Source organism: Capricornis sumatraensis, chromosome 1 (genome assembly GCF_032405125.1).
Source record: "Capricornis sumatraensis isolate serow.1 chromosome 1, serow.2, whole genome shotgun sequence".
NCBI lineage: Eukaryota > Metazoa > Chordata > Mammalia > Artiodactyla > Bovidae > Capricornis > Capricornis sumatraensis.
In genome coordinates, this window is record NC_091069.1 from 246,423,660 (window position 1) to 246,442,625 (window position 18,966).

The following is an 18,966-nucleotide window of genomic DNA, read 5'->3' on the forward strand; positions in this document are numbered from 1 at the left end:
ATGAAATGTCTGTTCAAATCTTTTTTTCCATTTTTATGTTACACTATTTTTCTTTGGTATTGATTGGTAGCAGTTCTTTATGTCTACTGAATACATGTATATGTATAATATACACATACAAACCGAATATGATGAATATACACACATATACACAAGTTGGTACAAATTTACTTTTACATGTATGTAGACCAGATTATATCCCTGGTGGCTCAGACAGTAAAGAGTCTGCCTGTGATGAAGGAGACTCGAATTCAATCCCTGGGTTGGGAAGATCCCTTGGAGAAGGAAATAGGAACCCATTCCAGTATTCTTGCCTGGAAAATCCTACAGAGGAGCCTGACAGGCTACAGTCCATGGGGTCACAACGAGTTGGACACAACTGAGCAACAAACACTTTCAGGTCAGATTAAATTACACATAATGTTTGTCAGACATATGTATATATATACTATACATTATATATAAATGTTTGTACTAAATATTTTCTCTCATTTCATACTTGCCTTTTCATTTTCATTATATGTATATTAATGAGTGTGTATATGCAAATTTTATAGTTTTAATCACCTATGAGAAGTTAAAATTACAGTTATTCAGATAAAATGGAGGAATCTTGCAACAGATAATCTCAAAAATTTAATTTATATTCTGTCCTTTGTGTAATTTTATGTATGCTAAAAACTATAATAAAATGATGTAATGTTATAATTTGTCAGTTGCTATTTAGAAAAATGCAAAAGTAGGAAGTCAAGAAACACCTGGAGTAACAGGCAAATTTGGCCCGAAGTACAGAATGAAGCAGGACAAAGGCTAACAGAGTTCTGCCAAGAGAATGCACTGGTCATAGCAAACACCCTCTTCCAACAACACAAGAGAAGACTCTACACATGGACATCACCAGATGGTCAACACTGAAATCAGATTGATTCTATTCTTTGCAGCCAAAGATGGAGAAGCTCTATACAATCAGCAAAAACAAGACTGGGAGCTGACTGTGGCTCAGATCATGAACTCCTTATTGCCAAAGACTGAAATTGAAGAAAGTGGGGAAAACCACTAGACCATTCAGGTATGACCTAAATCAAATTCCTTATGACTATACAGTGGAAGTGAGAAATAGATTTAAGGGACTAGATCTGATAGACAGAGTGCCTGATGAACTATGGATGGAGGTTCGTGAGACTGTACAGAGGATAGGAATCAAGACCATCCCTAAGGAAAAGAAATGAGAAAAAGCACAATGGCTGTCTGAGGAGGCCTTACAAATAGCTGTAAAAATAAGAGAAGCGAGAAACAAAGGAGAAAAGGAAAGATATACCCATTTGGATGCAGAGTTCCAAAGAACAGCAAGGAGATATAAGAAAGCCTTTTTTAGTGATCAGTGCAAAGAAATAGAGGGAAACAATAGAATGGGAAAGACTAGAGATCTCTTCAAGAAAATTAGAGATACCAAGGGAACATTTCAGGCAAACATGGGCTCATTAAAGGAAAGAAATGGTAGGGATCTAACAGAAGCAGAAGATATTAAGAAGATGTGGCAAGAATACACAGCAGAACTGTACAACAAAGATCTTAATAACTCACATAATCATGATGGTGTGATCACTCACCTGTAGCCAGACATCCTGGAATGTGAAGCCAAATGGGCCTTAGGAAGGATCAGTACGAACAAAGCTAGATGGAATTCCAGCTGAGCTATTTCAAATCCTGGAAGATGATGCTGAGAAAAGGCTGCACTCAATATGCCAACAAATTTGAAAAGCTCAGCAGTAGCCACAAGACTGGAAAAAGTCAGTTTTCATTCCAACCCCAAAGAAAGTTAATGCCAAAGAATGCTCAAACTACCGCACAATTGCACTCATCTCACACACTAGTAAAGTAATGCTCAAAATTCTCCAAGCCAGGCTTCAGCAATACATGAACCGTGAAATTCCAGATAAGCTGAATTTAGAAATGGCAGAGGAACCAGAGATCAAATTGCCAACATCTGCTGGATCATCAAAAAAGCAAGAGAGTCCCAGAAAAACATCTATTTCTGCTTTATTGACTATGCCAAAGCCTTTGACTGTGTGGATCACAATAAACTGTGGATAATTCTGAAAGAGATGGGAATACCAGACCACCTGACCTGCCTCTTGAGAAATCTGTATGCAGGTCAGGAAGCAACAGTTAGAACTGGACATGGAGCAACAGACTGGTTCCAAATAGGAAAAGGAGTATGTCAAGGCTGTATATTGTCACTCTGCTTATTTAACTTATATGCAGAGTATCATCATGAGAAATGCTGGGCTGGAAGAAGCACATGCTGGAATCAAGATTGCCAGGAGAAATATCAATAACCTCAGATATGCAGATGACACCACCCTTATGGCAGAAAGTGAAGAGGAACTAAAAAGCCTCCTGATGAAAGTGAAAGAGGGGAAAAAAAAAAAAAGAAAGTGAAAGAGGAGAGTGAAAAAGTTGGCTTAAATTTCAACATTTAGCAAACTAAGATCATGGCATCTGGTCCCATCACTTCATGCGAAATAGATGGGGAAACAGTGGAAACAGTGGCTGACTTTATTTTGGGGGGCTCCAAAATCACTGCAGATGGTGATTGCAGCCATGAAATGAAAAGATGCTTACTCCTTGGAAGGAAAGTTATGACAAACCTAGATAGCATATTGAAAAGCAGAGACATTACTTTGCCAACACAAGTCTGTCTAGTCAAGGCTATGGTTTTTCCATTGGTCATGTATGGATGAGAGTTGGACTGTAAAGAAAACTGAGCACCAAAGAATTGATGCTTTTGAACTGTGGTGTTGGAGAAGACTCTTGAGAGTCCCTTGGACTGCAAGGAGATCCAAACAGTCCATCCCAAAGGAAATCAGTCCTGGGTGTTCATTGGAAGGACTGATGCTGAAGCTGAAACTCCAGTACTTGGCCACCTGATGTGAAGAGCTGACTCATTGGAAAAGACCCTGATGCTGGGAAATATTGAGGGCCAGAGGAGAATGGGACAACAGAGGATGAGATGGTTGCATGGCATCACTGACTCAATGGACATGGGTTTGGGTGGACTCCAGGAGTTGGTGATGGACAGGGAGGCCTGGTGTGCTGTGGTTCATATTGTCACAGAGAGTTGGACATGACTGAGCAACTGAACTGAACTGATTTAGAAAAATTAAATGAGAAAACAATTTTGCTAAATGGTTACCGACACATCTGTCATTTTTCATGTACTTTATTTCTACCTGAATTTCCAGAGTCATGTCATTCTCTTCATCATGAATGGTTTCATTTACTGTTTCTTAGCATGCAGGACTTCTGGCATCATGCTCTTCACAAGCTTTTGTTTATTGAAAATATCTTTATTTGGTTTTAACTTTTAAAAACTATGTTTGATAGATGTAGTCATGCATATTGATGGGGTTTTTGAATGTTGAAAACAATAAATTAAAAAAAAATTCATTTCAATCTCATTAAGACTGTGTGTGTGTGCTCAGTCATGTGTAATTCTTTGCAACTCTATGGACCTGCCAGGCTCCTCTGTCCATGGGATTCTTCAGGCAAGAATACTGAAGTGGTTGCCATTTCCTTCTCCAGGGGATCTTCATGGCCCAAGGATCGAACCCTTATCTCTTATGTCTCCTACGTTGGCAGGAAGATTCTTTACCACTAGCACCAGCTGTGAAGCCCCACCCCACTAGCACTGGAAAATATCCTCAGGGGAAATGTGATATTTGTGTAGAAAATTACCGATATTTCCCCCTTCTTTCAAAGGTCAAATTCTTTCTGCCTGCTTTTGGGTATTTCCATAGGGTCTGTAAATTATTTTGCTTTTCCCAAAGTTCATTATTTTCATCTTCTCGCAGGTTAGTATGATACACACTACTCCATAATTTCCAGAAATAAGACCTGTTCTTCTTTTTTATGATTTCACTTTCTAGGTGTTCTGGTCTGATCTTGAACCTGTAATTATTAGTTCCAGTTTCTTTAAACTTCCTTTCCAGTTTCTTTGTCCTCAGGAAATATTCCAAAACTCTACATTACATCAGTGGCCATTCGTAGTTGATAGTATTGTGAGTTTTTATAATCAGTTAATTCATAGCGGTTACAGGATGTTATATCATAACAAGAGTCTAGTTAGACACCATCTTAAGGCAGTTACTGGGTATGTGTTTGTAATTCCATTTCTGCTCTCTTTGGCGACATTAGCACTGCCATTTCTCAGATGAGGAAAAAAAAAAAAAAAGTGAAGCTTCTTGTCCTGAACAGAAACTGACAGGCAACAAATAAATCTGTGAGTGGGCACAGTGGGCTCCTCTCACCCCTCTTTTTATTCAAGTGACAGGCTTTTTTGGAGATTAAAGCAGACATTATTTTCCCAGTGAGACTGGAGTGTCTTTGAAATCTTTCTTGCTCTCACTCTCTGATAACCTCACCTCTTTTGACATTATTATGGATTATCAATATGCTCCTTAGGTTTTCTTAGTCACACGAGGTGGTTTCCAAGGTAACAAGGCCTAGACCGGTAATCTCTCCCTTTTCTACAAAGAATCTAAAAATAGTGACTATGTGAGGACTGCAGGGCATTGCCATTTGCAAACCGGCTCTGTGCAAATTGATTACTTTCTGCACTTAATTATGGAAACACAGCGTCAGGCTTTTAATATGAGTACCGTGCTTTCAGCTACCTTCACCTGTGCTCTAAAATGCTCACTGTCTGCAAGAAACTGCTTGAATCAAAATAAGAATGTTATCCTAAGCCCGTTTCTTCTTAAAAATTAGCTGAGGTTAAAACAGTAATACGAGAAATAGACTCTTAGCATCAAGAGATATTTAAACTTATTTTCATATTACATGGATTTTCTTTTCCCCTGATTTAGGCTACATGAAAGTCATGTAGTTATTTTAATCAGTTGATAACAGATGAATTTTAAATTATATATAACAGCACAATTTCAAACAAGACATGCAAATTTACAGATAAAAGCTAGTTCAAAAATTATCTAGTGATAAACATGTCTCTTGCTTGAATGTTACCTGGACAGTGTCTTTCCCTGGTTGATTGATAAGCTTGAAGATGTAAGTAAGCAGTAGGCAGTTAAAAAACAGCCTAAAACTCATTATGATAACACAAGGCAATTCTTCAAAAATTCCATTCACCTAAATCTGTGACTCTCGGGACCCAAACTGGGACAACTCTACAACCCAGATGCCATTTTTACAGTCCACAAAACACTACGTTGAAATGTTGCTCTAAGTGTTGCATCCAAGGTTGTGCTTATGAACTTTGAAGGGGGGCTATTTTGCTCCCCCAAAGGACCCTTGTTCGTCATAACTGGAAGGAGGCACTGCGAGCATTTAGCCGATAGAGGTGAGACTCCACTCAGCATCCTACAGTGCATACAGCAGCCCACCCAGCCTAGCAGCCCTGAGAACGCCTGGTCAAGAGGACAATGGATTCGCCACCCATCCATCAGTCTCAAGTCTCTTTGGTCCATATCTTGCCAAGTAACTTTAAACACTGAGTAAGCAGCATTTCTGTTACTTGACTTTATGTTAAATCATGTTATTTATGTTACTTCTACTAGAAACAGTGATCACTTCATCAGAAATTAATCTTTTATTTGCCAAATGAGCTAGAAAACTAGAGGAGAGTTACTAGCTGATCAGACAGAAGTCTTTAAAGAGTTATGAGCTCCGCTTCACCCTTTGCTCTTGCTTTTGAGTGCTCTGGGTTTGGGTTCTTTTTTTCAGCTGAACCCTGTAACAAGGCCCACTGACCTTCAAGGACCACCTGCACAAAGTCTTGAGCGGACAGCCTGTCCTTGCGCACAAAACACTGGTAGGCTCCCCCGTCACTTCGGACCATGTGATCCATTATAAGGTTTTCGTGGTTGATCCCTGTAATCCTCACATTTTTTCCGGGGTTGAGTATTTCACCATTTCGGTACCAGGAGAGTTCCTGGTCCTCACTTCCAGTCACGCTGCAGGACAAGGAAACCTGGCTGCCCACACTGCTTTTAACTTTCCTGGGGCTGATGGTAGCTTTCAGTGGCTCTGGAGTTTCGGGGAAGAGAAAAAAAGAAGGTAAAATCATCACACATGTAGAGAATATTTCAACAAGATGGACTTTTGAAAAGGCAAAATGTATCTTCACAACATTTTTGGCCATTTGACAATATGTCAAGGTAGGTTTTTCCCTCATACAGAGCACTGAATAGTGAAAGATATTAAATTGAGCTGTTAAGTTAATAGGATTTATGTAAGTTATACAGTCTTAATTTTGTACTAGCTTGGATGGTGACTGCAGACATGAAAGCAAAAGACAGTTGCTCCTTGGAAGAAAAGCTTTGACAAACCTAGACAGCAGATTAAAAAGCAGAGACATCACTTTGTCAACAAAAGTCCATAGAGTCAAAGCTATGGTTTTTCCAGCAGTCATTTACCAATGTGAGAATTGGACCATAAAGAAGGCTGAGCACCAAAGAATCAATGCTTTCAAACTGTGGTGCTAGAGAAGACTCTGGAGAGTCCCTTGGACTGCAAGGAAATCAACACTGACTATTCACTGGAGGAACTGATGCTGAAGTTGAAGCTCCAATACTTTGGCCACCTGATGTGAACAGCCAATTTATTAGGAAAGATCCTGATGCTGGGAAAGACTGAAAGCAGCAGCAGAAGGGGGCAACAGAGGATGAGATGGCTGGATGGCATCATTGACTCAATGGACAATAGTCTGAGCAAACTCTGGGAGATAGTGAAGGACAAGGAAGCCTGGCATGCTACAGTATAGGAGGTTGCAAAGAGTTGGACACAACTGAGCAACTGAACAGCGATATGGTCTTAATTTGATACTTGTAAATAGCACTACATAGGCCTTCTACCTGTAATACTCCCAGAGTTAAGGCAGCAGAGGGATTGAGAAAGAACATCTTTTTAACAGTTAGCTACTTTACCATGTAAATGACAATGTATACAGATTTTCTATTGAAATATTCAATTGTTTAGCTTCGTGTTAAGATTGTTATGTTTCTAATGCTTTTGTGTGGAATGATGTTGCAACAATTTTTAAAAAGCAACCTTAAAAACAAAAGGCCACACTCTGCATGTTCTTATTTCAGTGCTATTTCATTTTGTTTGGGAACACCCTCATTGCTGTTGGCTTTTTTTTTTTTTTCTTGCTTTCTTTCACTGTGTGGCAGATAGACTGGTGTTGGTCAGATTCCTTTCTCAGTAAATGTATTAACCCACTGACAGTAAGATCTGCAATGTGCTGAGCCAACAAGGACTGATATATTTGAATATTCAAATCTATCTGCCTCATCCTAACTTGGAACAGATGGGTTTCCTTTGGGCCAGTCTCACACACACAAACTCACTCATATCCTCTATGTGGCTTAACCATGGCCAACAGCACAGGGCTGCAAGGAAGCAGGTTGCTGTAGAATGTGTGACCATAAGAAAGGCTTTTTATTTCTTTTTTTTTTTTTAACTCATACCTAATTTATTTTTTTTTTAATTTTTTTTATTTTATTTTTCTTATTTTATTTATTTATTTATTTTTTATTGGTTTTGCCATACCTTGACATGAATCCACCACGGGTGTTTCTTTAAAGTGAGGCAAACTGCTTTGGACAAGGTGGTAACTCTCATCCATGACTTTCTATGTTTTCATTCAACAATGAATGAAACCAGTTCATGCCATAAGCATTTGTTGAACATTTATATGCCAAGAATAGCATTAAACTCATAAGTGAAGATGAAAATGAAAGACACTTGTGGTACAACTAGCATGTTCCATAGTCACCTTAGTTAAGTCAGTCTCCCCACAGTTCTGCAAGTCTCACGTTATCTCCAGTTTACAGAAGAAGAAAGGGTTATTCAGAGATATGAATTTAGCCAAGTCCACACAACAGGTAAATGGCAGATATCAGTTGTTTGCCTCACTTCTTAGTCACCACATTGTGAAGTCTTTAAAGAGTTCAGTCTTTCAGATGCATAAGAAAAATACAGGAATGAAGATCCTAACCCAAAGGGTCCAATAGAAGACCTCAAGATTTTGCATCAAATCAGAGGGAACTGAAGGTAGTAGGGGAAGAGGGCAACAAAGGATGAGATGGTTGGATGACCTCACCAATTCAGTGGACATGAACTTCGGCAAACTCCTAGAGATGGTGGGGATAGGGCAACCTGGCACGCTGTAGCCTGTGGAGTCATGGAGAGTCAGACAAGACTTGGCAACTGACCAACAATAACAACAGTGGGAACTAAAGAAAGCTTTCTAGAATTTTTAGTCAGTGAGCAATAGAGTAAACACATTTTTAGGAGAATCGATTGATCATATTGTGTTACACAAATGATAGTGGGAAAATTGGTCAGCAAGGAGGCATTGCAGATGTCTAGCTGTGACTCAATTAAAATTCAATTTAGGACAGGGTGGAGGTTGGGGAGCACAGTTGAGAAAGATCTTGAGATACAATCTCTTGGCAGGAATTAGACCTAGAAAGGGAAGTCTCAAAGAGGATCTGGGGCTTAAAGCTTGCATTTGGAGGGTTTGAGGGTAGAAGGAGTCTAGGATAACAGGAGCCATTTACATGCCAGAGACGGTAGAGAGCAGTTTGGGATACTCCTGCTAAGCATCTGATATAAAATTGGGAAATATTCTCATCTGACACCCAAGGGGACTGAGGCTGAGCCTGCAAATTCAGGGCTGTTTTCAGAAGGGAGGAATTGAAACTAGAAAACAAAAGAGAAAAATAAAAGAGGAGAATATTCTGAATTTCCAAGAGCATCATTTCCACCTGGAAAAGAGAGACCGAAGTAAGGACCAGTCAGAAGGCAGGATGGGAGTGTCAGAGGCATACCTGGAACTTTTCCAGACAAGGCTGACAAATACAAACAGGGAAACATATTCAGAGTTAAGACTTTCCTACAGATAACTTTTACAATGTGTTACTGTTGTTCAGTTGCTCAGTCATGTCCAACACTTTGCAACCCCATGAAATGCAACACACCATGTTTCCCTGAGCTTCACTATCTCCCAGAGTGTGCTCAAATTCATGTGCATTGAGTCGGTGATGCCATCCAACCATCACATCTTCTGTTGCCCCCTTCTCCCACTACCCTCAAAGTTTCCAGCATCAGGGTAATTTACAATGTAGACAAGGATAAATGTCTTTACAGAGAAAGCAATAAACTATTCTGAGCTTTGAGCAGAAAACAGGAGGGGAATGGGGAATGCCTTGGGAATGAGGCATTGCATTAGACTTAGAAAGATGGGGAGTTTTAGACATTCAAGTATCTGAAAATCATCTTCCATATGGAGGGAGCAGCAGGGAAGGAACTGCTTGTAGGAGGAAGGAAGTTAGATTTCACAGGAAGTAGGTTGTTTTGAAGCAAAACAATGGGAAATGTGACCTTACAGGTTTTCTTGACATGCTTTCCGCACTATCTTAATATATAAACTTCATTCAGCAGAAACTGAGGAGCCACAAAAAGTGATTTTGAACCTCCCATTGGAGTCATTCTCACTAGCTGTCCAATGTTTCATTGTTTCATCGACAAGACACTTCAGTCATAGAAATATAATTGTGCAGACATTATCCTCCATTTCTAGCGAAAATCACCCAAAGCACATTCGAATAACATTTGCAGGACTCAGTCTGGACAGCTGGTTCCAGGCAGTCTTTGGGATATTTGTTTCAAATGGACTCTCTTGGGCTGGTATTGTGCTAAAGCTGTCTACATCCATGGTGACATTGAAGAGGTGGTTCCATAAATAGGCAGAAGGCTAGAAAAAAAGCCAGGATAAGAAAATGCCTTCCTTTTAAATGCCAGACTCATATTCAGTTTGTTCAGTTCATCAAATTTGTATATATACAAATTTATATATTATCCTACTGGCAACTAAGAGCCATATATTTTGACCAAAGTTCTACCACTCATTTCTGGTCCTGTGACCTTGAGTAAAATCAGTTTGATTTTGTTTCTGCATGAATAAAATTAAGGCTTTATAACTAGATTAGAGAGCGTGCCCCTGCAATCACACCCCTTCTTCCTCTGTGTCTGCCTTCACCCTCCTTCTCATCATCTTCCTCACATTGGTCATTCCAGATCAGTTAGAGATGAGATGTATCCATCATGTTATTGTTATTTAGTGCCTCAGTTGTGTCTGATTCTTTGTGACTACATGGACTGTAGTCCACCAGACTTCTCTGTCCACGGGATTTCCCAGCCAGGAATACTGGAGTGGGTTGCCATTTCCTTCTCCAAGGGATATTCCCAACCCAAGGATAGAATGCCTTCTCTTGCATTGAAGGCAGGTTCGTTTACTACCGGGACTTACCTGGTGGCTCAGCTGGTAAAGAATCCACTTGCAATGTGGGAGACCTGAGTTTAATCCCTGGGTTGGGAAGATCCCCTGGAGAAGGGAAAAGCTACCCACTTCAGTATTCTGGCCTGGAGAAGGCCATGGACTGTATAGTCCATGAGATCGCAAACAGTCAAGATATGACTGAGCAACTTCCACTTCACTTTTTTTACCACTGACCCCTAGGGAAGCTATAGTCACCATACTTGGACTAAATTATCTCTAATATTGAGTCCAAGTCCAACTTTCATATAATTACAGCTCTAGATTCAGCCCTGTAGAGAGGTGATAACAGCCCCATTTAGAAACCTGAGGCAGAATCTGGCAACTGGCCAAGGGAACTCCTTTGATCTGATCACCATTGCCTGTGCTGAGAGCACCACCCTGCTTATCCCCCTCCATTGATTTGCAGACAGGTGGGCCACTCTGAATTCAACAACTAGGTAACGCTGTCTTGGAGCTGGATACTGTGGCCCCAGACTCTCCAGCTATGTTCATTTCAGTTCAGTTCAGTTGCTCAGTCGTGTCCAACTCTTTGTGACCTCATGAACCGCAGCATGCCAGGCCTCCCTGTCTATCAGCAACTCCCGAAGTTCACTCAAACCCATGTCCATTGAGTCGGTGATGCCATCTAACCATCTCATCCTCTGTCATCCCCTTCTTCTCCTGTCCTCAATCTTTCCCAGGATCAGAGTCTTTTCCAATGAGTCAGCTCTTCGCATCAGGTGGCCAAAGTACTGGAGTTTCAGCTTCAACATCAGTCCTTCCAATGAACACCCAGGACTGATCTCCTTTAGGATGGACTGGTTGGATCTCCTTGCAGTCCAAGGGACTCTCAAGAGTCTTCTCTGACACCACAGTTCAAAAGCATCAATTCTTTAGTGATCAGTTTTCTTTATAGTTCAACTCTCACATCCATACATGACCAATGGAAAAACCATAGCCTTGACTAGACAGAGCTTTGTTGACAAAGTAATGTCTCTGCTTTTCAATATGCTGTCTAGGTTGGTCATAACTTTCCTTCCAAGGAGTAACCTCCAGCATTTGAAGACTTGATTTCCTCATCCGTGAAATGGGGCTGAAATGGAGTGAGGATTCATGGGAGCTACAGAGAAAGCCAGGGGGTCACTTGTAACAGGAGCTCCAGCATTGGCAGCTAGCATCACCACTGCCAGTTACCATCCAACTTACGTTTCACGTACAGGCGGCCTATCACCTTAGCAGTTCCATATCTGTTGGACACTTCACAAACATAGCTGCCTGAGTCTGAGGGACGTGTGTTCTCAATAAGCAGCCCTGTCATGGTCTTCTGGAACCTTCCAGAAAGTTCCAGGGGCATGTTGTCCTTCAGCCAGCGGTAATCTGGCTCAGGGTGCCCAAGCGCTTTGCAAGGTAGCTCCACACGCTGCCCTGCCATGGCTTTGCGATGATCAAACCCATCCAGTATGGACGGGGCTGAGTTCGCTGGGTCTGCAGAAGGAAAGGAAAAAACTCTTAGATGCAGTGAAGGAGTTAATGTGTCATTCAGAATCATAGGACCTCATATATAATTAAAATTTTATGTATGATTTCAATTATTAATACACTTTTAAGATTCCTCTGTTCATTGAATTCTCCAGGCAATAACACTGGAGTGAATTGCCATTCCCTTCTCCAGGGGATCTTTCAATCCAGGGATCAAACCCAGGTCTCTTGCATTGCAGGTAGCTTCCTTACCATCTGAGCCACTAGCCACCTGATGCAAAGAACTGACTCACTGGAAAAGACCCTGATGCTGGAAAGATTGAAGGTGGGAGGAGAACGGGATGACAGAGGATGAGATGGTTGGATGGCATCCCCTATGTGATGGATATGAGTTTGAGTAAACTTCAGGAGTTGGTAATGGACAGGGAAGCCTGGCATGCTGCAGTCCATGGGGTTGCAAAGAGTCTGACACAACTGAGTGACTGAACTGAACTGAACCACCAGGGAAGCACATGTATGTACACACACACACACATAAACACACACACACACATATATGCATAAATATGAACAAAAAGAAAGCCCTATTCATATACATTCTTCTCTCTCAAAATTTTCAAAAGGTTGAAGCTGATACATCACCAAAGAAGATGTAAAAATGACTGATAAGCACATGGAAAGATGTTCAGCATTGTTAGCCACTATGGTTGCTGTTGTTTTTTAGTTTCTAAGTTGTATCTGATTCTTTGGGGATCCCATAGTTTGTATTCCACCAGTTTCCTCTGTCCATGGGATTTCCCAAGCAAGAATACTAGAGTGGATTGCTGTTTTCTTCTCCAGGGGTTCTTCTCCACCCAGGGATCAAACACGTGTCTCCTGTATTGGCATGTGGATTCTTTGCCACAGGGCCACCTGGGAAGCCCAGCCACTAGGGTAATGCAAACTAAAACCACAGTGAGACACCACTTCACACTTACTACTGCTGTTCTGCTAAGTCGCTTCAGTGGTGTCCGACTCTGTGCGACCCCAGAGATGGCAGCCCACCAGGCTCCCCCATCCCTGGAATTCTCCAGGCAAGAACACTGGAGTGGGTTGCCATTTCCTTCTCCAATGCATGAAAGTGAAAAGTGAAAGTGAAGTCGCTCAGTCGTGTCCGACCCTTCGCGACCCCATGGACTGCAGCCTACCAGGCTCCTCTGTCCATGGGATTTTCCAGGCAAGAGTACTAGAGTGGGGTGCCATCGCCTTCTCCATCACACTTACTAGGATGTCTATAATAAAGACCGTCATAGCAGCAAGTGCTTGTGAGGATGTGGAGAAGAAAGTAAAACTTTCATGCATTGTTGACTTGAAAGTAAAATGGGGCAACCACTTTGGAAAACACTTTGGCAGTTTTGTAAAATGTTAAACGTCATTTCATCACAAGGTTCAGAGCTCCATTGAAAGAACCCACCCTAGACAAAGGAAAACCCATGTTCACTCAAACACTTTTTCACAAATGTTCATAGCAGGATTATAGTTCATACTAAACAATAGGACCACTGTTTAGTAGCTGGATAAGCAAAATGTGAACATACATACATAGTAATCAGCAAAACAAAAGATACATGTTACTATACGAATGGACATGTTACAATAGGGATGGACCTCAAAAGATTAGGCTAAATGAAAGAAGCCAGATACAAAGCCACATATCACCAAACTTGATTTATACAAAACACAGAAAACACAGATCTAGAGAGACAGGCAATAGATGAGTAGTTGCCTGTGGCTGGGATTGAATTTGACTGGAAATGGGCATCAGGAATTGATTTATCTATCTATCTAGTCCATTTTGTCTAAAGTTTCATTCAGTGAATGCTTCCTTATTGATTTTCTTTTTGAATGATCTGTTCATTGATGTAGATGGGACATTAAAATCTGCTTCTATAATTGTGTTGCTGTCAATATTTCCCATTACGTCTGCTAGTATTCTCTTACGTACTTCTATGTTGAATGCATAGAAATTACCACTGCTGTATTTTCCTTGCAGATTGATCCCTTTATCATCATGTAATATTCTTTCCTGTATTTTAACAAAACACAAAAGTCTTTGTTTTAAAGTTGACGTTTCTCTACAAGTATTGCTACACCAACCTTCTGTTTCCATTTGACCAAATACCTGTTTCCATCCCCTAACTTTCAGTCTGTGTGTGTCTTTAGATTTGAAGTGAATTTCTTGTTGGCAGCATATATGTGTGTTTTTTTAATCCAATCAGCCACTGTATACCTTTTGATTAGAGCATTAGTCCACTTACATTTAAAGTAATTATTGGCAGATATGTACTCACTGCTATTTTGTTCATTGTTTTCTTGTTTTCATAGTTTTCTTTTTGCTTTTTCTGCTCTCTTCCCTTGTGATTTGATGACTATCTTTAACATCATGGCTGGATTCATTTTTCTTTTCTCGTGTACCCAGTATAGATTTCTGGCTTGTAAATAAATATATTTTGGCTTGTATATAGATTTATATAGGTATATATATATATATACCTATATATATACACATACATATATCAGTTCAGTTCAGTTCAGTTGCTCAGTCGCATGCGACTCTGCGACCCCATGAATCGCAGCACGCCAGGCCTCCCTGTCCATCATCAACTCCTGGAGTTCCCTCAGACTCACGTCCATCGAGTCAGTGATGCCATCCAGCCATCTCATCCTCTGTCGTCCCCTTCTCCTCCTGCCCCAAATCCCTCCCAGCATCAGAATCTTTTCCAATGAGTCAACTCTTCGCATGAGGTAGCCTAAGTACTGGAGTTTCAGCTGTAGCATCATTCCTTCCAAAGAAATCCCAGGGCTGATCTCCTTCAGAATGGACTGGTTGGATCTCCTTGCAGTCCAAGGGACTCTCAAGAGTCTTCTCCAACACCACAGTTCAAAAGCATCAATTCTTCGGCACTCAGCCTTCTTCACAGTCCAACTCTCACATCCATACATGACTACTGGAAAAACCATAGCCTTGACTAGATGGACCTTAGTCGGCAAAATAATGTCTCTGCTTTTGAATATGCTATCTAGGTTGGTCATAACTTTTCTTCCAAGGAGTAAGCGTCTTTTAATATATATATATATATATACTTGATTATTTTAATTTGATGATCTCTTAAGTTTAAATGGCAGTCCACTCCAGTACTATTGCCTGGAAAATCCCATGGACAGAGGAGCCTGGTAGGCTACAGTCCATGGGGTCGCAAAGAGTCAGACATGACTGAGCAACTTCACTTAGGTTTGAACACATTCTAAAAACTCACCATTTTTACTTGCCACCGTTTTAGTATTTTGAGTTTATATTTTACATCTTTCTGTTTTGTGCAGTCTCAACTTATTGTGGATATAGATGATCTTACTGCTTTTGTCCTTCAACCTTTTGCTAGCCTTACAATTTGTGGGTCACCTACCTTTACTATATGTTTATCAGTCATATTTTCTTTTTCTAAATTTCGTATTTCTAGATGTGGTCTTTTCTGCTTAGAGAAGTCCCTTTAATAGTCTTTATAATATAGGCTTGTGTGCTTAGTCACTTAGTTGTGTCTGACTCTTTGCAACCCCCTAGACTGTAGCCCATCAGGTTCCTCTGTCCATGGGGACCCTAGAGGCAAGAATACTGGAGTGGGTTGCCATTTCCTCCTCCAGGAGATCTTCACAACCCAGGTATTGAACTCAGATCTCCTGCACTGGAGGTGGATTCTCCACCCTCTGAGCTACCAGGGAAGGTTTCAGTCAGTTCAGTTAAGTTTAGTCACTCAGTCGTGCCCAACTCTTTGCGACCCCATGAATCGCAGCACGCCAGGCCTCCCTGTCCATCATCAACTCCTGGAGTTCCCTCAGACTCACGTCCATCGAGTCAGTGATGCCATCCAGCCATCTCATCCTCTGTCGTCCCCTTCTCCTCCTGCCCCAAATCCCTCCCAGCATCAGAGTCTTTTCCAATGAGTCAACTCTTCACATGAGGTGGCCAAAGTACTGGAGTTTCAGCTTTAGCATCATTCCTTCCAAAGAAATCCCAGGGTTGATCTCCTTCAGAATGGACTGGTTGGATCTCCTTGCAGTCCAAGGGACTCTCAAGAGTCTTCTCCAACACCACAGTTCAAAAGCATCAATTCTTTGGTGCTCAGTCTTCTTCACAGTCCAACTCTCACATCCATACATGACCACAGGAAAAACCAAGGCCTTGACTAGACAGACCTTTATTGGCAAAGCAATGTCTCTGCTTTTGAATATGCTATCTAGGTTGGTCATAACTTTCCTTCTAAGGAGTAAGCGTCTTTTAATTTCATGGCTGCAGTCACCATCTGCAGTGATTTTGGAGCTCAAAAAAATAAAGTCTGACACTGTTTGCACTGTTTCCCCATCTGTTTCCCATGAAGTGATGGGACAGTTTTAGTGGTGGTGAAATCTTTTAACTTTTGCTTGTCTGTAAAACTCTTAACTCTCTTTTGTAGAATAATCTTATTTTGTTTATTTTTATTTCATCATTTTAAATATATTATGACACTTCTTTCTGGCCTGTAAAGTTTCTACTGAAAAGTCAATTGATAGTCTCATGGGAGTTCTTTCATACTTAAGCAGTTCCTTTTTCCTTGCTACGTTTAACATTCTCTCTATATCTTTAATTTTTGCCATTTTAGTTATAATGTGTCTTGATGTGGATCTCTTTGGTTCATCTTTGTGTGTGTGTGTGAGAGTGATCCTCTGCTTCCTGGACCTGAATACTTGTTTACATTCCCTGGTTAGGGAAGTGTTGAGCTATTATTTCTTCCAATAATTTTTTCTGCCCCTTTCTCCCTCTCTTTTCATTCTGAGACCCCTACAGTGTATAAGATAGTAAGTGTGATTATCCTGAGGTCTCTTAAACTGTCTTCATTTTAATTTCTTTTTCTGTTTTCAGGTCCACTTAGGAGTTTTCCACTACTCTGTCTTCCAGTTCACTGATCTGTTCCTCTGCTTAATCTAATCTACTGTTGATTCCTTCTAGTGTATTCTTCGGTTTAGTAACCACAGTCTTCAGCTCTGTTTGGTTCTTGTGTTTTCTAACTTGCTATTAGACTTTTCATCATGTTCATCCATTCTTCTCTCAAGTTCATTGAGCACCTTTGTGATCTTAACCTTGTATTTTTTGTTAGGAAGATTGTTATCTCCTTAGATCTTCTGGAATTTTATCTTGTTCTTTTATTTGCAAAATATTCCTCAGTTGCCTCATTTTGCTGAATTCTGTTTTTACATCTCTGTTTTATATATATATACATATATATACACACACATATATATCATTTACATATCCCAATTTTGAGGAAGTGGCCTTATATTGGAAATGTGTTATGGGGCCCAGCAGCACACTCTCCTCTGGTTACCAGAGCCAAGTGCTCTAGGGGAGCCCCTTAAGTGGACTGCAGGGACCCTTCAGCTGTGGTGGGGCTGACTACTGAGAGTGGCTGGTAGGCAGAGATGGACCCCAGCCTGGTTGGCTGGCAGGCCCAGCTTCATGTAGAGGCTGCTGCCCTACTAGTGGCGGGGTTGGGGCTGGGGAGCTGGTTTTCCATGCAGTGGGCTGCTAGCCTTGGGATGGTGTTGGTCCAGGGGTTGCTGTCAAATTGTCTAATAGACAGGTAAACTACCAGCACTAATAAGCAAGAGGGAAGACTCCAAAATGGCACTTGCCAGGACTAGTGTCCTCATGATAGAATGAGCTCTCCAAAATTGCTTCCACCAATGTCTTTATCATTGGTGAAAAACCTGGCTTGAATCGCCAGTCCAGGTTCTATGCAGGATACAGGATGCTTGGGGCTGTTGCACTGGGATGACCCAGAGGGATGGTATGGGGAGGGAGGTGGGAGGGGGGTTCAGGATTGGAACATGTGTACAACCCGTGGCGGATTCATGTTGATGTATGGCAAAACCAATACAATACTGTAAAGTAATTAGCCTCCAATTAAAATAAATAAATTTAAAATTTAATAAAATTTAAAAAAATCAAGATACGGCATTTAGTCCCATTACTTCATGACAGATAGAAAGGGAAAATGTAAAAGTAGTGACAGATTTTATTTTGTTGGCTTCCAAAATTACTGTGGATAGTGTCTGCAGCCACGAAATTGAAAAGATGCTTGTTTTTTGGAAGGAAAGCTATGACAGACTTAGACAAAGTATTAAAAAGCAAAGACATCACTTTGCTAACAAAGTCTGCATAGTCAAAGCAATAGCTTTTCCAGTAGTCATGTATGGATGTGAGGGTTGGACCATAAAAAACTATGGTGCTTGAGAAGACTCTTTGAGAGTTCCTTAGGCTGAAAGAAAATCAAACCAGTCAATCCTAAAGGAAATAAACCCTGAATATTTATTGGAAGGGCTGATGAAGAACCTGAAGTTCCAATACTTTGGCTATCTGATGTGAAGAACCAACTCATTGGAAAAGACCCTAATGATCAGAAAGGTTGAAGCAAAAGGAGAAAGGGGAAGCAGAGGATGAGATGGTTAGATAGCATCACCGACTCAATGGACATGAATTTGAGCAGACTATGGGAGATGGTAAAGGACAGAGAAGCCTGGCATGCTGCTGTCCATGGGGTTGCAAGATGCTGGACACAACTTAGCGACTAAACTGTTGTCTATATCCTGGGGCAGTTCCCGTTAGTTACTGCCTCTCCAGGAGGCTTTCCAAAATTAGCAAGTGGGTCTGATCCAGGCTACTTTCAAAAGATTGCCTCTGCACTGGGTCTTGGAGCATGTGACATTTTGATGAGTCTTTAAGAGTGAGGTATCTATTTTATAGCCCTCCAACTCTCCCATACATAAGCCCCACTGGCTTTCAAAGCCAGGCATTCTGGAGGTTTCATCTTCCTGGTGAAGAACTCCAAGACTAACAACTTGATGTTGGGCTCAGACCCCTTGCTCCTTGGGGAGAACTTCCGCAATTTTGATTTTTTCCTTTGAGGGTTGCCTCTCTGGGAGTTTGTCATGTCTCTGCACCTCCTACCCATGTTTTCGTGGCTCCTTCTTTATATTTTTAATTGTGGAAAATTTTTCTGCATGTCTTCAAGTGATTATAATTGATATTTCCTCTATAAATAGTAGTATTTTTGGTGTGTCCATGGGAAGAAGTA

At 41.0% G+C, this 18,966-nt stretch overlaps 1 protein-coding gene across 1 annotated transcript in view; it reads right to left on the reverse strand.

The window, feature by feature from the left end:
* The window catches only part of DSCAM (DS cell adhesion molecule), a 684,538-nt gene that overhangs the window by 315,798 nt on the left and 349,774 nt on the right, over positions 1 to 18,966 (reverse strand). Inside the window, exons 5-6 of the mRNA XM_068969386.1 lie at positions 11,549 to 11,827; positions 5,770 to 6,045 (exon numbers count right to left, since the gene is read on the reverse strand). Coding sequence (XP_068825487.1) covers positions 5,770 to 6,045; positions 11,549 to 11,827 — 555 coding nt within the window. The remainder of the gene's footprint in view (positions 1 to 5,769; positions 6,046 to 11,548; positions 11,828 to 18,966) is intronic.